Source organism: Nanorana parkeri, unplaced genomic scaffold (genome assembly GCF_000935625.1).
Source record: "Nanorana parkeri isolate BGI_ZX_2015 unplaced genomic scaffold, ASM93562v1 scaffold189, whole genome shotgun sequence".
NCBI lineage: Eukaryota > Metazoa > Chordata > Amphibia > Anura > Dicroglossidae > Nanorana > Nanorana parkeri.
In genome coordinates this window covers 1,363,937-1,391,430 of record NW_017306457.1, presented here as the reverse complement: position 1 = coordinate 1,391,430, position 27,494 = coordinate 1,363,937, and the positions used below count along the sequence as shown (strand labels likewise).

Genomic DNA, 27,494 nt, shown 5'->3' with positions numbered 1-27,494 from the left:
AATGGCTGCATGCTGCTCCAGGTCAGTGACTCAGACTACTGAAGCCAGAGACAGTTTTTTTTTTTTAATTTTCAAAAGGATGTGAGCAATGGCAGCCTCCATGTTTCCCTTGAACCTATTTTCTTTAATAAAGTGATCTAGCAATACGAATTATGGAATGATTCTATTCTCTAAATAACTGCCTTCTTTAGCTTTAAAGTGACATTAATGATTTGCTGTTCCTCTATAGCTGCTAATGTTCTGCAGTGTGCCACTTTAAAAAACAAAAAAACCCCCCATTAATCTCTGGAGTTAATTCTTAAAAGATTATTACAACTAACTATTAACAAAAATGTATCTTATTTGTGTATCACTTGGCTGTAGATCCTCAAATCATCTCTGAATTGGTGCTGACACTGTCCTTCCTTCTGGAGCATGGCTACTTTTGTTCCCCATGGTCCCTGTGTGTCTTGTAAAGTAGTCATCGCCCCAAGCTCGCTCCCGTGATGGACTAGAATCTCAACTTCTGGGCAGCTCATTTTTATTGACATTGAAGTAAAAAAAAAAAAAAAAAAAAAGCTAAATTGTTGTTAATAGTTTAGATATTCAAATGCATTTTTAAGATTTATCGTCTGAGTTTAGGGTCACTTTAATAATGTATGATCCTGCCCTTTATTTTCAATTTTAGTTTTACATCTCATTTATATTGTAAGTACATATAAATTAGTCATGAAAGAGATGAAAACCTCCTACACTGCCACCTGCAGGTCAAACTAAATGCAAACACAAAACAAAAGGCAATATATAAAACAATTTATTTGCTTCTTTGTGACTGAAATGTTCAGTAAAAAATAAACATAGCACATGTTACAAGGGCAGAACATCCCACTCACGTTTTCTTATATCTGCTGCTAGGCAGACTGGAATATATTACAATGTTTGTCCCAGTTATTCATTCAAGTCTATAACTGGATTATCCACAGCCACATGTATGGGAAACCGGGTCCATTTGAATCACCACACAAAAGCAGCTCTCTCCCGCAGCATGCGCACTCCAAACCTCTGCCATTCCCTCTGATATATCCACAGCTCCCGAGTGGTGTCCAGACAGGCAAGGACAGCACCCCCTTTCCAGGCAATCAGTCGTGGGTCCATTTCCTATGGAGAACAAACAGAAAATCATTCATTAACAATGAGCACACTATATATACCATTAACATACAAATTCTCAAAAGCATTTTCTCAACGTAATAAACGTTAATCAAATTTGTACCTGCAATTATAGATATCAGCTGCAGACAAATGTACCTATACAAATGCCACAAACGTGGACAAATCAAACTGAGCATATGATAAAGAATGCATGAGCAGACTATACACCTTAAGTGAATACCAACATACCGTATGTGCCGGCGTATAAGACGGGTTTTTAGACCCAAAAACATCGCCAGAAAAATCGGGGGTCGTCTTATACGCCAGGTATACTGTATGTAGCTTCGGCTACATACAGTATACCGCGCTGAGCCAATCACGGCAGGCTTTGTATTAATGAATACAAAGCCTGCCGTGATAGGCTCAGCGCAGTATACTGTATGTAGCTGAAGGACGGAACCCGGAAGATGGAGGACACTGCGGGGATCGTGGACAAGGTAAGAGACTGTAATCCCGAGTGTGGCTCGGGGTTACCGCTTATGGTACTGAAAATTAACCCCGAGCCACACTCGGGAATACCGCCATGGAGTACGACGAGTATAGCCCAAAACCTATATTTTAAACACAAAAAGTAGGGGGTCGTCTTATAAGCCGGCAAATACGGTAATCAGTTACTCTTAAAAAACTGCTTCTTGTATTGGCCACTCGATATGAGGAGTAGAAAAGAAATGACACACACACACACACACACACACTTTACCTTTGGTCTGGTAATGACCTCTACATTTTCCACAACTCTTCTAAAGGATGGAGGCATCTTGTTGAGTATTCGGTGTTGCAAAAACTGCTGAGCCTTGTGAAACTTTAACCCTCCTCCCACCACCAAGATGGAGCTGTACATCTTCTTTTTGGTGTCATCTGAAGCTAAAAATCAAAATTAGAAGGGTATTATTTAAGGTTGAGAATAAACTTGACAAATGATCCAGATATTCAGCAAAATTTAAACATTATTCCTTTTTAAAAAAAATAAAATTAAAATACATAGGGGAACATTTATCAAAACTGGAGCAAATTCTGGAGCAGGTGTGCATTGAACCAATCAGCTTCTCTCCTCAGTAAAGTTGCCCATACACTGCACGATTATCGTACGATAATCGTATGCGATCGGTTTTTCGTACGATAATCGAGCAGTGTGAACGGAGACGTGCGACCGTTTCTACTGTACGGTCGCACGTCTTCTGTCGAACCAGCATGTTCGAAAACCAGCCGGGAATCGTACGATTCTCGGCTGGTTAGAACGGTGCTCGGAAGACAAATGCCGAACGGGCCGGTGTGCGCACGTTTTTTTAATCCCTGTACAACCATCGCAAGACTAAAGTCTTGCGATGGTTGTAGAGTGTATGGCCACCTTAAGACCCCTTTTGTCCGATCAGGAGGGAGTCCTTCTGATGGAAGCGGTATGGATCGGATGTCACTGTCCATCCATTTTTTTTTCTTCCATCTTGCGACGCAGGAAAAAAACCTGAAATTACCAGACCCCATGTTGATTGAGGGGCAATCAGATGTACATGTGCCCGTTTACATCAGATTACCCCCAAACGTGCACGATCAGGTCTGGCGAAACGGAACACGGGAACGGAAAGTTTGTTTTTCCGGAATTGGCCGTAGTCGGGGGTAACTGGATGTAAACGGACACTCGTCCGTTTAGATCAGGCTGCCTATAGAGTTACATCGGGCTTCCGATCAGGTTTGCCTAAAAAACTGACACGTGGACCTAAATCGGACCACCCATCTGAAAGGGGCCTTAAGTTTAGAGAATGAAAGATAGAAGCTGACCGCTTGTCATGCGCAGCCGCTCTGGTTTTGATAAATTCCCATCATATAATTTTAGACTGAAGATGAGAAACAGTTTCACAGAGCACATCTTCCTTCTTCTAGGCTGCATTCTCTCTGAGGAAGGCTGCCTGTGATGACAGGTGTATAGATCTGAGGCGGTCTGACTCCTGATTGGCCCAAACACAACAGATGTCTAGCTTTTCCAAGAAAGAATGAAAAACGAAATGAGAATAAGACCACAGCAGTCATTCAGTGGCTACGCTGCTGGAAATCATTTAAGTAACTTGAAGTGCAGAAATCTTCTTTGGGGAACCAACAACAGGTTTGACTTCCACTCAAAATGTACATACTTTTTTCACAGTTTTTTTTATATTCCTAGTTTAAAGTGTTCCTGTTAATATAACCTTAAAAAGACAGACAGTGTGCTTTTGTGGTAAAAAAAAAAAATGGTGAAATAAATAATAAATCAGGCCTACCACAGCAGTCTATACTATGAAGAATTGCTTTATCCAACCCTAGAGCTTTTCCTTCAAACTGGGACACCATGCTTTTCCTGGAGAATAATGTGGCTGCGGATTCTTCTCCATCATTTCCGGGCCCCATACAATCACTCTGAGATGGTCCAAGGTCTGCCTCCAGCATGTGCCCTCTTTCAGACATATCCATGGCTTGGCCACGAGCATCTTCGAACATCCCAGGTTTGGGTATGGCTTTCCGTTCTGCAGCTGCCTTAGAAGACTAAAAGATAAAAAAATATACCTATAAAAATATTATCAGTGTTCAAAACAATTTAATATTAAAGATCAATAAAAAAAAATAATGGTGTGGATTAGTGACCACATCAATGCCTGGATGAAAAGTTTTACAACCTACAGCCAGTCGGATACTACAAAACAATGAGAAAGCTCTACACCAGGGGTGGCAAACTCAAATTCATCGGGGGCCGCATCAGCAGTATGGTTACCCTCAAAGGGCCGGTTGTATAGGACTATGCATCTACTCTTGGAGGAGCCTCTGTACTGAGTGCTTCTCCCCATTGGTGAAATCTTGAATGAACAGGCTGCGATGTAAATCACAGCCTGTTCATTCATAACTGGGGACACATAGCACTATGTGTCCCCAGTTATTTACAAACACCGGAGTGATCAGACGATCGCTCCGGTGTTTGTCCTTCTCACACGGAGGACCGGTAAATATCACTGATATTTACCGATCCTCCGCTCAGCCACGCACAGAGCCGCTGTCATCCTGAAACTGATGCTCCGATCTCCTCCCCGCTCGGCCATCCTGACAGCTGCGGGCGCGGCTTCTCTCCCCCTCACCGCTCCGCCATCATGACAGCAGGCAGCGCTGTGCGGGCCACATTACAAGGTCCGGCGGGCCTTGTGTTTGCCACCCCTGCTCTACACCTAAGCTTTCAAACTAGGAATGCACCGATACTTTTCAGATAGCGGTGCCAATACGTTTTTCATGAGAACTACCAGGGTTGCAGTGGTTGCAGCTGGGACCTGGCTCTGGCGCTCCACCACTGTCCTGAAATCATTGGTCTGTATTGTTTTAGAAAAACTGTCACATGACCTTTTGAATTTTTCTCTAGTCTTGGAGCTCGAAAAGTATCTGTACTTGTACCGAGTATGGTACTTGGTATCGGTGCATCCCTATTTCAAACAGTTAACATCAAGAGTATGAGAGAATATCTGCATGTTCTATACTGGATAACGTGGAAGGTTAGTGTAAACAAACCTGGTCCTGTTTGCTTTGTGTAGCCACCAGGTAATGTTCATCATGAGGGTCTTCTGCGTCTCCCGGTGATCGATGTTGTAGACAGGTCATTTTCTGGCCAAAGATTCCAAATGTGGTCGGATAAAACAGAGCCATTGGGGCCTACATAAGACACACAAAAACATGTAGCTAAAGAAAAATATGTGTAGAGAATGTGATGTTGGGGAGCCCACAGAGCACTTGCACAACGTCTTGAATGAAACAAAACAGCTTTATTTTCCCCTTTCAGGGCAGCCAAACGGTAAACATAAAATACACGCTTATCCTCAGCGTACTCAACGTAAAAGTCCAAGTCTTCGGCACAAAATAACCAAACATAAGCGTTGAAAAGTCCCAAACCTGGGGGGAATCCCTTCCCAGGAAATAGAAGTCCTTCCAGCAAGGCACAGCAATACAGCAAGTCTCTCCTTCACACACAGCTACAGCGGATGACTTCCTCCTCAACTCTCACACTCCTCTCCGGGAGTTGCCGACCTTTAAAACGCTTCCTGGGGCAGGAAGGTTAACCCTGCGGCTGTCCTTAAAGGGACCACAACCCAAACATGGGTGATACATATCGCCCATCCAGGATCCAGCCTTGCTGTCCTCTACAGGAAATAATACATTACCAACAGGCAAATATACTACTGCTCCAGACATTGTAGGAGTTAAAGCATCCACACGTCCTCAGAGTGAAGAGCCAATAGGACTGTGTGTGTGGGAGGAGGATGGGTTAAAAGCAAGCTCCAACACTACCTGGAATTCCTGGAGCTTTGCCAGTGAAACTTGGCCATGGCAGGAGGGTTAGAACGCTTACCAAGCATGTTATACCTGCAGCAGCTTTTTTTTTTATTATTAAGGGTTGATTCATACTGCATGTGTTTATATACCCAAAAAAGTAGAAAGGTTCTTGTCGCACTCCTTACCAGAGATCCCATGTAATGGGAAGGGTGCTCGTAATGACTGCGAATGGCATCGCTGTATGCATAAGATAAATGTGAAAGATGTCAGCAGCACACCCAAGATCCTTTTGGAATCACCAGGGTCCTTTCATGAGTCTGTCAATGCAGAAGCCTGATGAAGGAAATGAAGGATCCCTGCGAGGTCCAGAAAGTGTTTGTATCCATTCTGACAACTTGTTTAATAAAATGAGCATTTGGTGATTCCAAAAGGATCTTCGGCGTGCTGGTGACATTTTTCACATTTATCTTATACCAAAAAAAAAACAAAAAAAAACCCTGCCTCATTTTTTCCAGCGCACTACAAGGCAATACATGCTCCTTATGGCATGCTTTGCGCTAAGGGTCCGGTATGTATGCACAATAGCAGGCCATGGAATATGAACTACCAATATGAAAACAAACAAATGTGACTGATACTTGAGACTGATACAAAGTGTACTCCGCACACTTTGACTACGCCTCAAAATCTCTTCCCAAACCCACTGAAAGCTAAAGTGAATACAGAGCACAAAATACTACTCTAGCAATGAAAGGAAAAATACATCAGCGCAAACTACAAAGATTAGTTGTAAACTGACCAAACATTCATTCTTACCTGTAATTTTTCATCGCCGAGTTTCATTTGGTACAGGAGGGCTGGAGAATCAGGGCGTCTGACTTGAAATTCATGATCTTGCAGTCCACAGATATCCTGCAGTAAATAACCACGACTTTACTTAAAGCATAAGTAAACCTAAAATTATTTTTTTCCCCTACGTTTGGTATTATGCCTCATTGTTTTGTAAATCAGTTACCAAGCTTCTTACCCGGAGGTCTTGCCAGTAACAGCAGTAAGTTTATGCCTTGCAATTAGCAGCAACGTTGTCAGCCTGTAGTGCGTGCGCCTTTACATGGCCACTTTCAGGTATGCAGGAGACATGTGCATACCTGATAAGCAGTCCAATGGTCAACTGAAAGAGTGGCATCAACGCAGATTTGATGGGACGCGTCTAGATCGAAGGATATACACTTCTAGACTCAACATATATAATGTAATTTTTAACCCCTTAGGGCTTTTCCCCCGTTTTTTGTACCCATGATATAATCCACATTTTAAGCCTGAAAATTACTTCAAACACATTATAATATTTTTTGAAAGCCAAGACCCTGTAGAATAAAATGTTGGCAGTTTAAAATTTTTATGTTGCACGATATTAGCGCAACATATTATCAAACCCCAAAATGTAGTGAAAAATGCCCTTAAAATGCCTCAAAACACAATTCAATACCACTTTTTTTTAATACAATATAAAAGATGAGGTTACACCGTGTAAATAGATGGCTAACATGCCCAGGTAAAAAATTGTGTGCGCCCGTGAAACTGCAGCAAAATCAGTACCCCAAAAAGTCCATAGATGATGATTTAAAAGCACCCACAGGTCTTCAGTTTAGAGATACGCATAAGTGGCGATACCCAACATGTGCAGCGCGATCGTCGTTTTCATACGTAGGCGCACCAGACGCTTATTTTACGTGAAGACGCACGTGCTCGCGGTGACGGGTGCAAGTGATGTAATTTGCATCATTCCCGGTCCCATAGTACGGGGAGGGTACGGCGGTTTGCTGATCTCTTCCCCAGCTTCCCCCAAACACCAGAGGAGCCGGTTCCGGGCCCGTAGGAGGGGCAACAGAGCCCGGGAAACACGGCGGGGGTGTCGGCCGAGGGGGGGAGCGGCCAGTTGACGCGATCGGCGACAGCTGAGTCACCCGATTGCTTCTATTGTAAAGCCGACAGTCGGCTTTACAATTGTAAACAGAAAGACGTCGGGAGTTTGTTTAACTACCTTCTTGGATGCAACTGGGCGTGTATACACGTCCTGTTACATCCGCCCACTCGTGTGCGCCGCGAGCGGGAAAGACGAATAATTTAAAAACCGGCAGCAATGCCAGTTATCATACAAGCGATCCGCCGGCTATAGAGCTGGCGGATCGCTTGTATGGGGTTCCGATATGTGCGCCCCCCCCTATAAGTGATATAATTTTAGGGCTATCAATCACTGATAACACTAAACTGATGAGCTGTGAAAGCTTTTAAAGTGTCGCCTATGGCCAATTTTGGGTATGCTAGTTTTTTGCAATTTTGCGAGTGCGGGCAATTTTTAAGCTTGACATGTTTGGTGTCTATTTACCCAACGTGACCCCGTCTTTTATATTTTACCAAAAAAGTGGGTAATAATAGTTGTTTTATAACAATGTAAAATTTACAGTAATTTCTCCTGAATATAGTAAAAAAAAAAAAAAAAAAACCCCAGTGGTGATTAAATACCAGCAAAAGAAAGCTCTATCTGTCCCCCAAAAAATGGTATAAAATTCATTTCAGTACAGCGTTGCATGACGGAATAAATGCAAGTGAAAGTACCGCAGCGCTGAATACTGAAAAATGGCCGGGCCAGGAAGGGGGTCTAAACACCTGGTCTTGAAGCGGTTAAACGGCCCGCTGCCAGTGACGTACTATGGACGTCACTGGTCACTAAGGGGTTAATAAGGCTTTTCAGATCTTTGTTATTCTTACAACTGTGTATGCTATGGTTAACAGACCTGGTCCAGATGTGTGAAAGTCTCTTTAAGTTGCTGTAGGAGAAGGCAGTCAAGCAAGTTAGTTAGCTGGCACTCCCGGTATGGAAATCCGGCTCTCTGCATGAGCCAAAAGAAGCAGCGAGTAACATCTGACCCTCCATATGCGAGACACAATCTGAAAAAAAGAACAGTCGGGTGTTTTTGCATTTTTAGGTCATACTAATCTACTGAACTTCCGTCATTCAAAAGTCCTATTATATTTAACACAGGTTCTCACTGACCGTACTATTTATAGTGTGAGGTGGTGTGTGGTCTTTATACAGACCTCACACCAGCACCCAGGCCCCGCAGACCTCACACCAGCACCCAGGCCCCGCAGACCTCACACCAGCACCCGGGCCCCGCAGACCTCACACCAGCACCCGGGCCCCGCAGACCTCACACCTCACAAACAAACACTATTGTAGAAGCAGTCTTCCCTACGTACATGGACTAAGGCATATTAGGCACACACGCACATACATAAAAATGCACAGCAGTATCTTGATCCACAAATAGCATTGCTGTTATTCCTGTCCTACATAGTAGGACAGGAATAACAGCAAAGCTATTTGTGGATCAAGATACTGCTGTGCATTTGTAACGGCCTGCATTGATGCAGCAATGAGGGCCAATGTTCGTGTAGGTGAGCGATATACATGTGGTACATACACTAATATTTCCAACCCCTGGTCTATAATTTTGATCATACGTGTGTTTTAAATGAAAGAGACAGAATATCAACCAAAAATCCAGAAAAAAACACATGATACAAATGTTATAAATTGAGTTGCAGTTCAGTTAATAAAATAAGTATTGGATCCCCTACCAACCAACAATAATTCTGGCTCCCACAGACTGGCAATGTGGTACACAGATGAATCCTGTCAATTTAAGAAGGTGCTCCTAACGACAACTTGTTACCGTGTTTCCCCGAAAATAAGACCGTGTCTTATTTTTTTCACGAAAAAAAGACACTATGTCTTATTTTTGGGGGATGTCTTACCTGGCTGCAGCTGTCCGCTCTGCCGTCCAGGGAGTCACAAACAGGTGGGCGGGCATGCGTGCGGGCAGTGTCGTGTCCGGCAGGGGGGTGGGAGGGAGCTGTCTCTCCACTCTGATGCAATCCATGGAGAAACAGACAGGTGGGCATGCGTGCGGGAGGGGCGTGTCTGGCAGGGGGGCTGCCTCTCTGCTCTGATGCCATCCAGAGAGCAACAGACAGGTGGGTGAGGGGGCGGGAGGGAGCTGCGGCCGGTCTTCACATGTAAAATTTAATTACATGTGCAGCTACCCCGAAGGTAAGATGTAGCGCTATCTTCAGGGATGTCTGTAATACAAGACCTACCACCGAACTAGGTCTTATTTTCGGGGTAGGTCTTATATTACACAAATCCCCGAAGATAGCGCTAGGTCTTATTTTCGGGGGAGGTCTTACTTTCGGGGAAACACGGTATGTATATAAAAAGACACCTGTCCACAGAATCTCTTTCTTCCATTCAAACCTCACCACCATGGGCAAGACCAAAGAGCTGTCAAAGGACGTTAGGGACAAGATTGTAGACCTGCACAAGGCTGGAATGGGCTACAAGACTATCAGCAAGAAGCTTGGTGAGAAGGAAACAACTGTTGGAGCGATTATTCCCAAATGGAAGGAATACAAAATAAAACATCAACCGCCCTCGGGCTGGAGCTCCATGCAAGATTTCACCTCATGGGGTAAGGATGATCAAACGTACAAAATCTGCAGGGGATCAAATAATTATTTTCCACACTGTAGTCACAATGTATAAAGTCTGACTGATAGCTTGCTCAAACAGATCACCGTAGGGCACACATATCCACTATCAGTAGACATATCAGTTCCTGCAGGCATGTCAAAGGCTGCAAACGTGAAGCCTTGTCAACAGCATCAAATAAATTATCAGCTTTGAAAGAAAACAAACAATCCGATTGCCTTGATTACTCCAGTTCTTGCAAATATGCCTAGATATGGTTCTCTTTGGGCCAAAATATGGCAGAGGAAAACAGGTTTAAGCAAAAGAAAAAAGAAGTGCACCTTAAGACCAGAATGTAAATGAAATGTGCTGGATTGTGGACATTTGCTAAGGGGTGTATTTATAAAACATTTGCAGAGCTGTTCACTCTGCGAACAACTGTATTGTAGATTTGCAACACATTATGGCCACTAGAAGGAGCGGAGGAGAACAGAAATTTTCCTTTAACAGCTCTCTGAACTTATCATAAAATACACCCCATAGTATTGCCAATGTAGCATCAATAAATTAGGGTCAGCCCCTGCCATAGTTTAGCTGCACAAAAGCAAACATTCATTAAAATGCACTGTGACACTTTTAATCTGCGTTCCAACAGCCTACCTTTGCTGCAATTTTCTAGGTCACAAGAACAGAACTTGTAAAGTAATTAAGATGCTGGAGTACAGGAACCCTGTAGCGATGACGCATGGACTCTACAACTGCTGACCTGTGTCTAAAATGACTAGTTCTCTGGCTTGCATGATAGTCCAGTGGCTTCACTAATCCTAATTTAGTGACCTCGATCGAGTGTGCGGGTTAGTAGTTGCACTTCACTCTAACTTTCCTGATCTGCATGCTTATTTTAAAAAACATTCTTGGAGGGTCTCAATTAGGGCTGGTAATGATTAAAATGTTCATGTTCGATCAAAATCGATTTTTAAATCGATTGATTTTGATTATAACGCACATACAGATCCAACTACATTGGCCTATACACATACAGCACAGCAATGAAGTAATAAAATTAACTAGGATCACACTAATCCAGCACATTATTAATCTCACGTGCCCCACTCAATATGGCCCCCGCTTGAGTGGGGCAACTCAGAATAATAACCTGCTGGATTAGTGTGATCCTAGTTCATTTTATTACTTCATTGCTGTGCTGTATGTATATAGGCCAATGCCTTGGCTGGCGCTCGTGCAGAACAAGTACTCACCGGCCCAAGTGGCTCCGTTGGCTAACCAAGGGAAGGGGGGGAGGAGTCAGGTGACGTCACGGACATCGACGTCACCGGACTCGGACCCGGTGACGTCGATGTCCATGACGTCACCGGATCTCCGACGGGACTCCCGGAAGCCGGCGGAGAGGTGAGTGTTTTCATTTTTTATCAAAATTATTTTAAATCGATCAAAAAGTTTAACGATTGATCGAGAAATTAATCGTTAATTTCCACAGCCCTAGTCTCAATGTATTGTTGCCACAGAGAGCCAGAAGACTAGCAATTTTTTAAGGGGCAAGTCAGCTATGCCAACCTATGTATTTTTCTCAATACATTGTTCTTTAAAGGGATATAGCATACTCAAAGGACCCACTTACACTGTTGTGGTCTGGTGCGTTGCATTCACACACCAGACCACACTAAAAACAGACATGCATCTTTAGTTCCTCTACGTAACAAACAAAATATGCAGTAGTGCGTTGCACATGTTAAAGCAGTAAAATATATCACCAGCACACGGTGTACTGGTGATTTTACGACTTGAATCTGAAGCGGCGCCATCCGCAGTCACTACAGCACCCACCACAAGGGACATACGAGTAAGGATAGTAGGATTCTCCTTTAGCACGTGTTAAAGCAACAAAGCAGTGTGAGTGGGACCTTTATGGTACATCATGAACACTGATGGATTCTTTTCCCTTTGCAACAAACATTTAAGTGGGGAAACCAAGTTTCCCCAGATGTGCCCTAGTTAAGGAGAGGATGACAATTATAAAAACTGAAACATTTGTATACAAGTCACCAGGAGTTTTGTGGTTTTTAAACCAGTAGTTACCTGGTGTTTCTATGTGATATTCCATCTTCCACGCAACAAACACTGGTCTTCTGATCCCCGATATCAACAACACAGGCGCTGCTCAGGCCACTCCCATACACTGCGCACACAGACTCCTGAAGGACTATAACACCTGCAACAACAACAAAAATCTAACGTTTTTAAAGCATATCAAAACTCCAAAACAAAAATGTTATATTCTGTAGTCTAGAAGTCCTTATGTGATAGCTGCATAAATTTTCCCTTTAACAGTCTTTTTTGTTTCCTTTAATTTTTACATAGCGATCCTGCTAGTACAGCTGGCCATACTGTACATGACTCAAATGATCTCCCCCATCCATGCTAAACAGCATGAATGGAGGACTCTCCACTGCCATCTATAGTATTCAGAAGTTGCTTTACCCTCCATCTAAATAACACACCCGTTCTGATTAACTGACAGTCATAAATACTAATTGACAGCTTGCCCCATCAACATGTAGGTGTAGTAGATGTATATGCCATTACAGTTCCTATTGGGTTTAAACCTTTATGATCACCCAATGCATAACAAAACACAGAAGACACACCCTTACCTGAAAACCCCATCTTCATCAGCACCATATTAACCATCTCTTTCACATGCTGTCTGTTATACATGTCTGGGATAAGTAATATACATCTGTAATACTGTAAAAAAAAAAAAAAATTATACATACATACACACACACACACACACACACACATACACACACACACACACACAAGAAATAGATGTAATCAGTACAGAAAAATAAAATGAAAGTCTGTAATACATTTTACCATGTACTTAATCATGTAAAAAAGCTTCTTATTCGATTTTTATTATTAAAGTGGACCTTTACCCCCTTTGACTAAAAATCACAGCTCTGCATGCAGATTTAAAATCATCTTACATTCATTAGTTAAACAAACTTGTTTTTCATTTACTTACAAATAGAGTTCATCTACTTCCTGGTCCACTTTGGCACAAATGATGTAATGTGCCCAAGTGCAAAATCATGGGAAGGTTATATCAGCAGGGCATTGCTGGGAAATCTCATCTATAACCTCACGAGATCTCAGGTAAAGGAAATTCCTCCCCTGAGATGATGTGCATGGTCACATGTCCTAGTCACATGTGCCAGATGTTCAGGAAGTAAAGGGAGAGCTAGTAACCTACCCTTAGTTAACATGCTCTCTGCCAGAAGACTGGGGAAGAAAGGAGAAATAAGGTATGCAAAGAATACAAAGCCGGCAATTATCTGAAAGTATCTGTTTGTAGATTGTCATTACTAAAGGTGCCTTTGTTGATACTTTAAAGATCTGTAAAAGTCCGCTTTAATACGAGTATGTTTGAAAAGCCCTATTTTGTATAATTTGTAATGATATATTTGCAAGGAAAGCTAGATTTGCTCTCTGCTTCCTGCTTTACAGTGCTACCACGTGGCTGAGCTTTACTGCGACTTCTCTCAATGCAAGGTTGACTGACTGAAGACAATGCACTGTCTATGTGGCTGAGATTTTATCTCAGCCTCTGTAGAGAGACAGAGTATTTGCACTGAGCCACCAAATGAAGAATTTAAATCTTTATATTTCTTTTTAAAAAAATTTAGAAGAGCAACCTATAAAAATTTGTGAAACGAATACCAAAAATTAAGCTGAGCACTGTACTCATAGCGAAAAATATGCATTCACTTTTCATATAATTTGAGTTTTATTAATAAACTGGACAATGCATACTGATTAACTAAACCTGGCTTAAGAGGAATGGCAAGCATAATGGAAACTAAAAAAAAACAAAACAACCCAAAACAAAAATTAGACAAAAAAATAAAAACTTAAAAAAAAGGAGAACTATGATGTGAGTGCTTTTCACTCATCCTCATAGTTCTAGCTGACCTGTGACAATGAGACTGTCACAGGTCGGCTCAGTAGATCGGGAAGTGAGCGAACACATACCGGCGTTCACTTCTTGATCATGTCACGGCTCTCTGCTGTGACAGGGGAGGGACTGGATTCCCCCCTCCGATCCTCCAGCGCTGACTGGCGGAACGGAAGGGGGAGGGGGCGGGTACAGCTGGCTCTGCCTCTAGATAGGGTAGCTCTGCCTCTAGATAGAGCTGTAGCTCGCGGTATACTGAGCTTAGGGTGACGGGAGGACGCTAGTTTGTGTCCTCCCATTACCCTAAGGAGAACTATGGGGAAAAGCCCTAACCCCATATTTCTCCTTTAAGTTATAGAGCAACTCTATACAAAATAAATAAATAAATGTAGAATCATACCTTTAGGTCCTTTAACTGAATTTCTAACATTTTCTGTAGCATATGTGACCAAATGGTTTCCAGATCTGTCAGGACAGCCGTTAGTGAGCCCCCTGGTCCACTGTGAACATTAAGCTGGCCCCTTCCAATGGGAAAGTGAACATTGTAGCCATCTACCGGGTTCACAAATAATGCCTAATGGGATAGAAAACACAATACACATTCATATCTGTTAATGTCGTTAGTGACACAAAACCAAATGTATTTGCCTAAAAAAGGATTAACATGCCAACTAAAAATATGGAATTACATAAATCATAATCTGCTGGCGGCATTTTGGGACAGAATATGACATATAGAAGTGTGAGAGGGAGACCTCTCACCATGGAAGAGACAGCTCTCCCTGTGCTCTACCTAACGTATTATTTTTTATAAAATCTAAAACCCTATCAGACCTTTCCAGTACTCTGTGGTTACCGCATGCACATTTTTAATTGCACAACATTGTGCTGTGATATGCAAAAAAAATGCATATGTGTTGCCATTTAAAATGAATGGAACCGTAATGCACTGTGTGTCCAAATGGGCACTTGAAGGAGAAGTAATGCAAAATAAATAAATGCTGACAGGTAGGGTTTTTATAACAGAAGAGAATGTATACAGCATGTCCCTTCTGCCTGCCTGTCAGAGCTCGGTGAGGTCCTGTGCCGAAATTAAGTAATTCCTGTGTGCATGTGCGTGTTATATCATCCCGGACAATAAAGGGGCCAAAGATGCTAAACCTGGAAGAAGACCAGATGAAGATGGAAGCTCTGGCAGTGAAGGAGACCATTGACATTGCAGTGCTGGAGGAGACTGCCTGTAAGGTAAGTTGGACATAATGTACTAATATGCTGTGCATATTATGGCTAACACCCCCCTGTAGATAGGCCATGCTGATTTGTTGCACAGATTTGGCTTCTTGATCAATCATTTGAACTTTTGTAGTAGGCTTACCTAGAAGTGTATTTCTAGTAAAATAACCTTGTGACCAGTTATGGTATGTTATAGTTTTGATCATACGAGCTTCTTGGCTCTTGTGATCTACCTAAACCTGACAATAAAGGAGAGAACTACATACCTCTTCACCCACAAGATATTCAGGTCTATGTGAAGTGCATGTCCACGTTACGTCAGAGTTGTGGTCTAATATTGCTGGTCTCATCTGTTTATTGTAAGCGCGTGCCTGGAAAATGTAAAACCGCACCAATAAATGCACAGAGAATAATTTGAGAAATGCCACAATCCTTTTTGACAAAAGACTTGTTCTGCAAAGTGGGTATCACTACTCACTAAAGCCTGAACATGTCACGGTCAACTCTAAATGTATACTTTTTTTAACCACTCGCTGACCGGGGTGTTAAACCCCCTTCCTGGCCAGGCCATTTTTCAGTATTCAGCGCTGCCGTACTTAGACATTTTTTTCTATCATGCAACGCTGTACTGAAATTAATTTTATACCATTTCTGGGGACAGATAGAGCTTTTTTTTGGTGCTATTTAAACTACCACTTTTATTTTTTACTATATAGCAAAAAAAGTACAGAAAATGTAAAAAGCTAAACAAAAAGCAAACAAACCTGTTTTTCCTACTTTATGTTATAAAACATTTATTGGTACCCAATAGTTTTGGCAAGACATAAAATATCGGGTCATGTCGGGTAAATAGACACCAAACATGTCAAGCTTTAAAATTGCATGCGTCCGTGAAATCGCAAAAAACTACCATACCCAAAATTGACCATAGGCGACGCTTGAAAAGCTTTTACCGCTCCTCTGTTTAGTGTTATCAGTAGCTGATAGCCCAACAATTATTGCTCGCATACCAACGTTTGCGGCGATATGCAAGATGTGTGGTGTAATCGCTGTTTTCGCATGTAGGCGCACCAGACGTGTGTTTACATTTATATATGCATGCACGCGGGAGCGAATATGAGAGACTTTAAATCAGCCGCCTGTTTGCATTCACAGCGGGATGCTGCCTGCACACCCCCCGCCATGTACGTGTACATTCACCTGCTGGGAAGAGTCTGCTGTCCACCCGTGTATTTACAATGGGTGGATGGCGAGTGGTTAATTATTTTAAATATCAAAAATCGGCAGCTTTTAGAAAAATAATTTCTGGAGATCCTGCCATAAAGACACTTGTTCACACCCTGCCAGTTATAGGGAAGACAACCGTCTCTCAGTTGATCTCTGGCATTGTCACTATATCACATGCACCCCTGGTGGAGACTACAAGCAGCCGTGCTGACACACACTGCGCAGGCATGGCCCATTGTTTTAACACAGAACGCTGGTCCACAGCATTATTTGCAGCGGATATTGGAGTAACAGCATGTAGACAGGCCGTAGGAGATCGGCAGTAACGAGATGCAACATAGGAAGAAAAAAAAAAGTGAAAATGTTATTTTATGGGAAAAAAAATCATGGCAGTCGTTTATGATGCTTAAAGAATAAGCACACTTATACTTTCTGCCTCCCTCCCCTGACCTAAGAGATCCCTCCCCCTCCACAGATGCATACATACCGAGATCCGGCATCTGCAACAAAGTCCTCTGTCTCCTGGCCGCCACCATAGACCTTTAAGGTAGACGAGCCCCATAGAAGTCCTTAAGACGTTTCTGCACAGGTGCAGCCAGGAGACAGAGGACTTTGACATGGGATGTAAACACAGGAGACTCCATGCGCCCAACCTATGTAAATGTGCATCTACGTGCAGAGGGGCAGAATGTTTAGGTGCACTTTGTGAGAAAGTAGAGAACTAAAAGGTTAAACCTTTTTTAGCTTTGGATAGAGTAAAGGAGGGTTATAACCCCCGTCAGCTTTTTTCCACACATCTGTGTCCCACTGGGGAGATTTCCCTTTACTTCCTGTCAGATAGCGACAACAGGAAGTCAGAGGAAATATCTCCAAAGAGAGGTAAATCCCTCAGCAGGGGTTCCAGAACAAGTGTCCCCATCTATCCCTGTTCTGGTGACCACCCAAAATATGGAATCTTCTTTCACTTTCAGTGATGACAGACAACAGGACAAAGACAAGACTCTTCCTAACAGAGACACAGTCAGCAAAAAAAAAAAAAACCTAACAGGGCTCTAATCCCTCTCCACTCTATCCAAAACTAAAATAAGTTTTGGCTCCAGTTGCACTTTAAGCAAACGAAACAATTTGCATTTCATAAAAGATGTTTATTAACATATAATAAAGTGCAGCTGAGAAAACATTGACAATGGCCAGACCACCGCGGCTCCTTTGTTTTGCACTCACCTGCTCCGGCACCACAGGGATGCGTCTTGTCCCATTAGACATCTTTTTGGACCAGATGGCTTGATCCACCATTTTGAGGCCATTTTGTCTCTGCTCGTTGCTTTCAGGTTTCTAACAACAACACAAAACAGGAAAAGAAAATGTTAATTTCTAAAAAAAAAAAAGAAGAAAGCCCATAAAGAGCTGCAGAAGGCTTCAGTATGACAGATCTGAAGACTTACATTCAGGCCCTCTCTGAGCAGCCACTTGTCACAGTGGGTAGGTTGTCCCGGCTGTTTATGCCTCCAGGCAATGACATGAGGTATACCTGCTGGGTGGGTGTCTGTGGCTCGGCCAATGCGCAGTGTGTTGGAGCCGGGGTGTATCACCACCACGTAGTCACTCTGAATGTGCTGCATGAAATAAAAGAAATCATCAGAAATAAAACGCCCACCGTCATCGAATGCTTTCCATAACATCAATGTCAATACACACCAAGTCATATCTGCACCTGGGGAAGAACCGTTTGTTTTTTTAACATACCTTTCCTCTGTATGACAAATGTTTACAATATTTTTATTAACAACAACAACAATAGACAAACATTAAACACAAGACAGTGAAAATTGTAGTGTCCACTTGGACTGGCGCTCAGTGGAGAAGGCCACCCCCTTGCACCGGTGCTCAGAGAAGGCCACCCCCTTGCACCGGTGCTCAGAGAAGGCCACCCCCTCGCACCGGTGCTCAGAGAAGGCCACCCCCTCGCATTCAGTGGTCAGAGAAGGCCACCCCCTTGCACCGGCGCTCAGTGGTCAGAGAAGGCCACCCCCTTGCACCGGCGCTCAGTGGTCAGAGAAGGCCACCCCCTTGCACCGGCGCTCAGTGGTCAGAGAAGGCCACCCCCTTGCACCGGCGCTCAGAGAAGGCCACCCCGTTACACTTGTTGGTGGGACAAGGACCTCCTTTTACAGTGGGTGGTGGGACAAGGACCCCCCTTCCCTTTGTACTGGTGGTCAGTGGTGTGAGAAGGACCCCCTTGCACTGGTGGTCCCCCATCCTAGCACTGTCCTGTAATACCCCGAGTGCGGTGCCCCCTCTGCAGTCACCTCTTGCAGGGGCTCAGGAATGGCCGCGGGTACGATAGGCCTCTTCACCCCGCGCTGCTCCTTCTCTTTTTCCTTCCCGTTTTCCGGTTCTCCCTTCTCCGCCTGGGTCATAGCAGCCACCGGGCCCCGACCGCACATGCGCCAATGACAAGGGCCGACAGGGAGCTAACCCTGAAACATTAAAGTATGCATCTCACATAGCGGACAACCATACCATATCCCTGGACCATATGTAACCCAGGGAAGTAGAAGGTCTGTCCGGATCTGCAGCAAATCATCATAGAGAAACATAACCTATCGCTTTCAGCCTGGACAAACATAACTACCCATGGAACACTAAACATACGGCTTATGCTGTTCAAACTGTGAGGCGACCCAATCGCGTCACTTTTTGACAGTGAAGAAGTTAAATCTGCATAACGTCACGGTAACTAAGGCAGCGTTGCTAAGTTGTTTGGGACACGCCCACCGCGGCCAATCAGCAGATTCCACCTCCTGTTTGATGTTTCCGGATTTCCGCAGCAGTAGCGGAGACTGAGTCACCATCTGAAGAGGCACCATGGTGTACATATCCAACGGTAAGCCCGACCACCTCTGCTGTGTGTCTGTGTGATGACTTATACTGACCATACACTGTGCACTCTGAGCTCTGTGTATTCTACGTTATATGTAGTGTGAGGGCCCGTCTATACAACCCATCACATATATTTATCATCAGGCAGGCCCTTCTACTACACGGTTGTCTCCAGCTGCTCCAAGCTCGCTCCCTGTGATGGACTACAATCTCACGTCTAGTTTACTAATCTGTATTGAGATTGCAGTCCATCAGAGGAGCGTGCTTGGAGCGGTGACTACTTTACAACACACATGGGGAACAAAACTAGTCACCCTCCAGAAGGAAGGACGGGGTCGGCACCAATTCAGAGATGATTGGAGGATCTACAGCCGAGTGATACACAAATAAGATACATTTTTGTTAATAGTTGAGTTACTTAAATGCATTTTTAAGATTTAACTCCTGAGTTTAGTATCCCTTTAACATTGGAAACATGCTCTCACTTCCTGTTGAGCTTTTCAGGACAGGAAGTGAAGGGAAACCTCCATAATAAGAAACACAGATGGCAAAAATGGTGTTCTGTAGTCCAAAACCAATTCCTGTCCTGGGGCGATGCTGCTTCTCCATAGACACAGTATGTGAGTGTGTAAGTGAGTGCTGTCACCCTAGCAGAGGAATTGTCTTAGTGGTTAGCACTGGGGGTCCCTGGTTCAAATCGCGGTCAGGACACTATCTGCATGGAGTTTGTATGTTCTCCCTGTGCTTGTGTGAGTTTATTCCGGTTCCCTCCCACACTCCAAATACATGCTGGAAGGTGAATTGGCTCCTGTCTAAATTGGCCCTGTATGTATGTATGTATGTATGTATGTATGTATGTATGTATGTATGTAGGATAGGGACCTTAGATTGTAAGCTCCTTGGGGGCAGGGACTGATGTGTAAATTGTCATCGCTTTATAAATAGCTGTAATGTATTACTGGCAGGATCACCAGGCGGGGAAAAAAGCCCCCCAGCCCCCATCTGGTGATCAGAAAGCTGCAATATACTGTATTACATTTTTCTTCTTAGGTTTAAATACACTTTATATGACTTTATTGCAATTTAACCCCTTGCTGACCTGGTGTTTGCACGTGACGGGTCTTTTCTGCCCGTGCGTGCCCGCTAGGGGGCGCGCGCGAGCAGAAAAAAATTGCCGTCTGGAGACGGCAACCCGCAGATGCAGCAGTGCCGTCCGTCCGTTTTTTTACTATGGGCGGACTGCAAGAGGTTAAACTTTTTTTTTTTTTTTACACTTAACTTGATTGCTATCACATAGGGGGATAACAAGCCCTCTATGTGACAGCCGATATACAATTACAGGTCCTCTTTATGGAGACATCAGGGGTCTCTAAGACCCCTAATGTCACCTGGAGACCCCCAAAGAAGCTGATGAAGCAGAGATCTGCTTCCCCAGCTTCTTCTCTGGCTATAGGAGCCACAGAAATGACCGCTAAAGGCGGAAGTGATGTCATATCGCTTCCGCCTTTAGAGAAAGAGGAGGAGAGACCAGCGGTGGGGGGGAATGCGGTTAAAGAAAAAAGGAAGTGAGTAGCTCTCTGCAAATAAGTCAATGAACCCTCCCTGCTGCACACGCTGCCAAACTCTGCTTTGTTGTAGTTCCAAGCTTGTTGAAAGACCTACAGGTGTGTCATACCTGTACCACTTATTGGCTTTGTGGCTCCTTCCACCGCTCCCGTCTCCTGCAGTGACATAGGGGCTGGCGGAAGAACCCACAGATTACAAGGGGGGATGTCAGCATTGGACACACCCAGCTCCCCAGGCTGAGCTCCCCAAGCTCGTTCATGAGGAGCTGGAGCCATGAATAATTGGATGCATGGCCCCAGCTCCTCATGAAGAAGCTCTCAACTAGTGATCATTCCTTCGAGCCATCCCGCCAATGGTCGCTCCATCCTACCATGATGTTGGGACAGAGAGGGGGAGCCTACAGGAACAGCATTAACCAACGTAAGCATTCTTTTTAAAAATGGAGGACAGTATTTTATGATGCATTTTTAAATGTCATTTTAATGTATTGTATGAAAAAAAACCCCATTAAAGGTGAACTGACCCTGTAATGAATGTGACTGATTGTTAACTTGTTATTTAATGTCACTTTAAAATGGTCCTGTTGATTGCTGACAGGTGATAGACATTAATACACACGCTTTCTGCTCATGTGGTCATCACGTGGCATAGTCTAGTTTGGGTCAGAACATCATCTTATTATATGTCCTCTTCTACTATTTTTCAGGACAAGTGTTGGATGGGCAGAGGAGATCCCCATGGAGACTTTCCTTTATTACAGATTTGTTCTGGGGAATTACAGACTTTGTTGTTCTGTTGTAAGTACTGCTCTGCAGACTTTTCTTCTGATTATTATTGAATTCTGCATATAACAATTTCATTCCAATGATAAAACGTTTTACCTCCACATAGGTTTCATGTTGTTATGAAGGCAGTGCATGGGTGTTCACTATTCAGATTGCGCCAGCCTTTCTCAGCCAGGGTTCTGTGGGTCTGTAGGGTTCCTCTAGAGCAGCGGTTCTCAACCTGTGGTCGCGACCCAGTCGGGGGTGGAATGACAATTTGGCAGGGGTCGCCTAGTGGCTCCCGGCCGGCAGGGAGAGAAACACCATAGAAACACCAATTTTCTTTCTGAAATCGGGGCTGCCGTAGGTGAGAAAAAAAAAAAAACCACCATAGAAATGCATGGCTAGATTCCTATTGACTATTTCACTTTGCAATAGCCAATAGCAAACAAACTAGCTATTGCACCCGCCCTCTGCTGCTATTACAATTTGAAATAGCCAATGGCAGACTGGCTATTGCTTCCAGGACCTGCCTGCTGTGTTTACATTTAGCTGCCTCAGCAGGCAGCTGTCATTCCCCAGCAAAAGCTATTAAAGCGGAAAGGTGACACTAGACCCCTAATGTCACCTTAAAGAGAACCTGTCATCTCCAATGTGCCATTACATAGGGGGCTTGTGAGCCCAAACCCCCCCCACCCCCCTTCCCACGTGATAGCAGTGCGTATACTAACGGAAACACAAATGGGGTGCACCTACGTACAAAGACGTTCGTTTAAAAGAAAAAAAAAAACCTGGCTCCTAGATTCAAAGCAAATTGTTTTAAGCCCTGTGCTAGCTGCTCCCCGAGGATTGGCATTAGGAAACACTGCCTTATGTAAATTGTAGAGTTCTTCACTTTAAGCAGGGGTAGGTGACCGTGGCACTCCAGCTGTGGTGAAATACAAATGCCATCATGCCTCTGCTTCTAGGAGTCATGCCTGTGGCTGTCAAAGTCTTGTATTGCTTAATGGGACTCGTAGTTCCACAACAGCTGAAGTGACGTGGTTGCCTACCCCTAATGTACTCTGTATCCTAAAGGGACAGTCCACCCAAAGGTGATATTTTTTTATTGTTGGTGAAGCCTGGCAAGTCGAGTCAGCCCCTGGTATCCTATATGTCTTGGATACAACAACAGTGTCGATGTCATAACGCCCCACTCTGTCATAATGTCCAAAGCGGATATGCAGATCCAAGACCCAGCATGGAATCTCACCAATGGAGTGTACAAAGGATATAAGAAACTGTCAGGTGGTTTAACCCTCCAGCACCTACCAGAGAATAAATATCAGTTTTGTGTAAAGTGCCTCATTAAAAGATCCAGCAGAGCTACACATGTCTGTATGAGGAGGAAATAGCAATGAATGGAGTACACTGTTGATGCTAATTATACTAAAAACCTTTTCTTTGTAGTTTTCAGAGCATGGCCCGGCCTGATATATCGAGAAGAGGCTGTTCAAACTCTACGTCCAGCTCGCGGTTTGATGACGGGAGAGGGTAGGACTTTTCTGATCTTTTCTGTTAATATTTACATGTTTTGATGGTGTGAAGCAGAACTGAACTAGGAGGGGAGGGGTGTTTGCCATATGTACATGTACTGACACATTATGACAGTCCTACTGCTTAGTTTGGCCTACTCCAGCCTGCAGGTCAGTGTACTGCGCCATCACCCCATTGTCGTGCAGCCATCGTCAACTTTTCTTGTCATCTTCTTTCTTCGGCTGATCTTACTTTGCGTGCTGGAGTCACATCTTCCTGCCTCCATTCTTGGCATCTGTCAAATCTTGATGATGAGGGTGTACACTGCACTATGCATGTGCCCCTGGCAATGTACAACAACAAAAAGTATCTAAAGTCTAACCTCGGCACTGCAGCTGTGATGAAATACAGACCCCATCATGCCTCGGCCTTTGGTAGTCATGCCTGTGGCTGTCAGTCTTGCAATGACTCATGGGACATGTAGTTCCACAACAGCCGGAGTGTTGAGGTTTCCTATCCTGGGTATAATGGTCAAAAAATATATATTTTACCTTAATTTGTAGTAATTCCTCTATTGACTTTATTTTTCTGTGGGGCCTTGCTTTGCTGTATTAATATCCATTTTTAATTTGTGCCCCAGCCACTGCATGTATGAGGATCACAATGTGCATTCCCTCATGCTTCACCCTCTGCACCCCCCGTGCGCATGAGCAGTTCATCCATTGGTTATTCAGTGCTGTGCTCTCTCCTCTTATAAATGTGCGCCTGCAGATATCTAGCGTATGCATGAACTGGAAGTTAGGAAGATCGGAACTACTGATAGACTGTGGGTAGGCAACCTCGGCATTCCAAGTGTAGTGAAAGTACAAATCCAATCTTGCCTCTGTCTCTGGGAGTCATGCCTGTGGCTGTCAGTCTTGCAGTGCCTCATGGGACTTGTAATTCCACAAGAGCTGGAGTGCCGAGGTTGCCTACCCCTGCCATAGACAATGTTGTATATTCCATAGAAGAACAACACTGTGAGGATCTATTTTACAGGAAAGAAAGCTGCACAAGATTTAATTTATGTTGTGCCCAGAGAATGCATGCATGTTTCTATAAGGCTTTAGTTATACTATATGTTCAGCTTTAAAGGCTAGTAGAAGTATTATGAATGAATCCATTGATAAACACAACAAAGCGCCACTTTGATGTTTAAAATCATGTTTTAATTGAATAATAAAAACATTTAAGTCCTCACAATTATAACATTTTTGTCACGCTTGTCAATAAGAAGCCACAAGATCAGTGTCTAAGGAAAGTTCTGCTCCGACTGCGTATAGAACCATACCACCGGCTGCTTTAGACTGGATTGTATTTATGTCGTATATAGCAAAGGTGGTCAAATTGGTGTAAAATGCAGTAGCTAGGCACTCAGTTCAGTTTGGAGCCATCTAGAACTTATAATGATTCTGCCAGGCAAATTGAAATTTCGTTATGTGTTTTAATACAGTGACATTAGTCTTATTCTATTTGCTTTATTTGTAATGGTGTTTTTTACATTGCAGTCCTCCAGGATTACCACGCCGGAGAATGGGAAGGATCAATCACGGTTCAGGCCCCAGTCCTCCACCAATGGCGGGAGGAGGATGAGGAAGGTATGGTGTTTCCTTGAAAGATGCAGCAGTATGAAGAATGTATCTGCACTTTAAGTGAACTAGGAGACAATGATGAGAACAATTATCAGCTATATTCTTGGCTGTTCCCATTGCTGCAGCTTTTGTAGTCACAACACAGTGCGATTAGAGCAGAATTAGGACTCATTCACACCTCGTAAATGGACAATGGCTTCGCAAGTATACTGTGGTTCCCTGTGGCTGGGATGCCAGGTGTTTGATCAGCGGCGATCACTCAGCCTTTACAAATGGATAATCGGTTAAAAGGAGCCGGGCTGTCCATGGCTGTATGCAAGTATCCAGCGATTACCTGCATTTGGGAACAGATGTCTGACCATGGACACAAGTACATTGTGTCCAGGGCTGGGCATCTGTCCCTAACTGCAGGTAACCACTGAATTCGTGGATACAAGCTGATACATGCTTACGGTCATGGACAGCCCCAGCTCCTTTCAGCCTGTCATTGGATTATACAGACTGACTGCTGCTGAAATGAACACCTAGGATCTCTCCGGCCGTGGAAATCCACAGCATACTTGCCCCACTATGGTTAATTTAGAATGTGTAAATGAGGCCTTGGAAGCTTTTTATCATTACATAGTGTTATCACCTGCTGTGGGCACTGTACAGTGTAAGAGACAAGAAGGTGGGCAATACCCATATCCCTATAACAGATATGTATAAACTCCTATCTGTCCAAAGACAAAGGCCTCTCACCAAAAACAGTCCCCCATCGGGTAACTTTAATAAATAAAGAGATAACTCGCTCCCCAACAAGCTGCTGCCTCTGATGTGTATATTTAAAACTGAGCATAATGCAAGATCTCTAAAATTGAAGCTGAACTCCATGCAGGTAAAAAAAAATACCAATCCATACAAGTATATTTTAATTTTAAAATCAACTTGTTCATGTGCCTATAAATTTGACCTGCTATTGACCTCTTGCTGTGGCCTATAGAGCAAAGCTCACACAGTGAAGGGTGAAGCTGCACAAGGAGCCAGTCAGTTGTGCTGCAGTGCTTCATATCGTAACAAGAAACATGCTGAGGGGGGAGAGAGCGAAGTAAAGTAAGGTATACATGGGTGCGAATTTCGGCTAGATCCTGATGAACCGGCCGCAACTTACACAGTGGGTGTCACTGTCGGCACTCTTCCACCCCTGGCATCCTTCCATCAGCTGATCAAAGCAGCCGGTTGGAAAATTCAGCTGCTAGCTTCGTTCAGGTATTCTGACAGCTGTCGGAATACAATGCAAAGAGCATGGGATTCATCCATCAATGCTCGTAAGCGATGATTAATGAATCTTCTATTTTTTTCGTTCAGCCCACGGGTTGAGTAAAAAAATAAGAAACAAAAAGATACCTTGTTGCACTCCTTACCGGAAAAACCCAAAGTTGACTGAGGGGGGTGCTTGTGGTGACCTGCAGATGGCGCCGCCACACAGCGTAAAGATGAATAAATGTCACCAGCACACAACCAGTATTGCAGTCCAAAGAGTTTGTTTATTGGAACGTCATGTCACCAAAACTAGCGCTTTCGGGGCCACGCAGGGTCCCCTAATCGGGCTCAGCAATGTAAACAAAATAGACACATGTATACGTGCAACTGGAAAGTGAGCCCATCAATCTTCTGATTTTCCTTCAACGTCCAGTCACAGGCTGGGGGAGGGACAAGACCTATTGTATTACATAACTGCGGTAGATCAAATCAGGTCTCCAGGCTGGCTGGTAGGACTGTGTAAATCTTAGAAATGAATAGATAGAAATATAAATAGTTTGACGGGTAAATGAGTTCCATATATGTATTTAGTTGTTTGGGTGGAGTTCAATCAGACATAAGACAGACAGCCAATGCTACTCTTTCCCTTTAGCCACCCCTTAGTGCTTTGGGACTGTGTCATGAATTTAATATTTATTTGTAAAGCGAAGATAATGGTCCTGATAACCTGTTGATACTGTGCCAAATATTTGGCGCACGGGACAAGCATTTAACAATAAATATAGGACTTTGCACCGCTTTTGTTTTGATGAACCTGGAATGCATATCACTGATTTAAATGGAATGTTCTGTTGGGCTTAGTAAAAATAACAAAGTAACGTAAAACTGATTTAAAACCGTTTCCCTTTAACATGACCTCTTTGTCTGACAGGTAAACGCCTGCTCCTAGAAGCAGGCATCTAGAGAAGAGCATGCACCAGGCAATGGAGTCAAGGCGAAGGCACCTTTCACCGGTCGTGTTTTTCTCTACATGTGCAATGCTCTGCAGAGATGCAGATTTATGATGTGGTGCTGGGAATTCCTCCTTCAGGATCCAGTACAACTGAATCAGCATATGTAAAACTGTAAATGTCTTTTTTTTTTTCTTGTAGTCCTACTTTGTACGGGAGTATTAGAGAAAAATATTTTGTAAGGAAATGTCAGACTTCGAAACGGAACCACAATTTCTTTTTTGGAATCTTAAAGGGGTGTTATGGGTGTGAGACCCCGATGCATTTATTATGTTTTACAGCAAACCTGAAATGGGGTAAAAAAAAATCAGTGATGCAACAGCGGGCAGCATAAGTACCAGTTTATACCAAAACTGCGTTATGACTGCTTTCAAGTTTGAGAGTAGAAACAAATGGCTCCCTCTGCTGTAAGCTACACAGGTAGCATTTAGTAGCAGTCAG

The 27,494-nt window shown here is 43.6% G+C and overlaps 2 protein-coding genes across 2 annotated transcripts; one reads left to right on the top strand and one right to left on the bottom strand.

Moving 5' to 3' along the window:
* Positions 1-782: 782 nt before the first annotated feature.
* ACTR8 (ARP8 actin-related protein 8 homolog) lies at positions 783-18,913 on the bottom strand. Its single transcript, XM_018555251.1, has 13 exons — positions 18,752-18,913; positions 17,888-18,058; positions 17,667-17,777; positions 15,482-15,586; positions 14,383-14,556; positions 12,676-12,769; positions 12,101-12,233; positions 8,268-8,421; positions 6,286-6,381; positions 4,711-4,851; positions 3,444-3,705; positions 1,892-2,055; positions 783-1,137 (listed from the first exon to the last, which is right to left on the bottom strand). Exons 1-13 carry the CDS (start codon positions 18,887-18,889, stop codon positions 994-996), a joined length of 1,887 nt encoding a protein of 628 aa, XP_018410753.1. The 5' UTR covers positions 18,890-18,913; the 3' UTR covers positions 783-993.
* Positions 18,914-19,224: 311 nt separating this feature from the next.
* On the top strand, positions 19,225-27,283 carry SELENOK (selenoprotein K). Its single transcript, XM_018555252.1, has 5 exons — positions 19,225-19,329; positions 21,598-21,688; positions 23,105-23,188; positions 24,718-24,807; positions 26,975-27,283. Exons 1-5 carry the CDS (start codon positions 19,311-19,313, stop codon positions 26,976-26,978), a joined length of 288 nt encoding a protein of 95 aa, XP_018410754.1. The 5' UTR covers positions 19,225-19,310; the 3' UTR covers positions 26,979-27,283.
* The last annotated feature ends 211 nt before the right edge of the window (positions 27,284-27,494 follow it).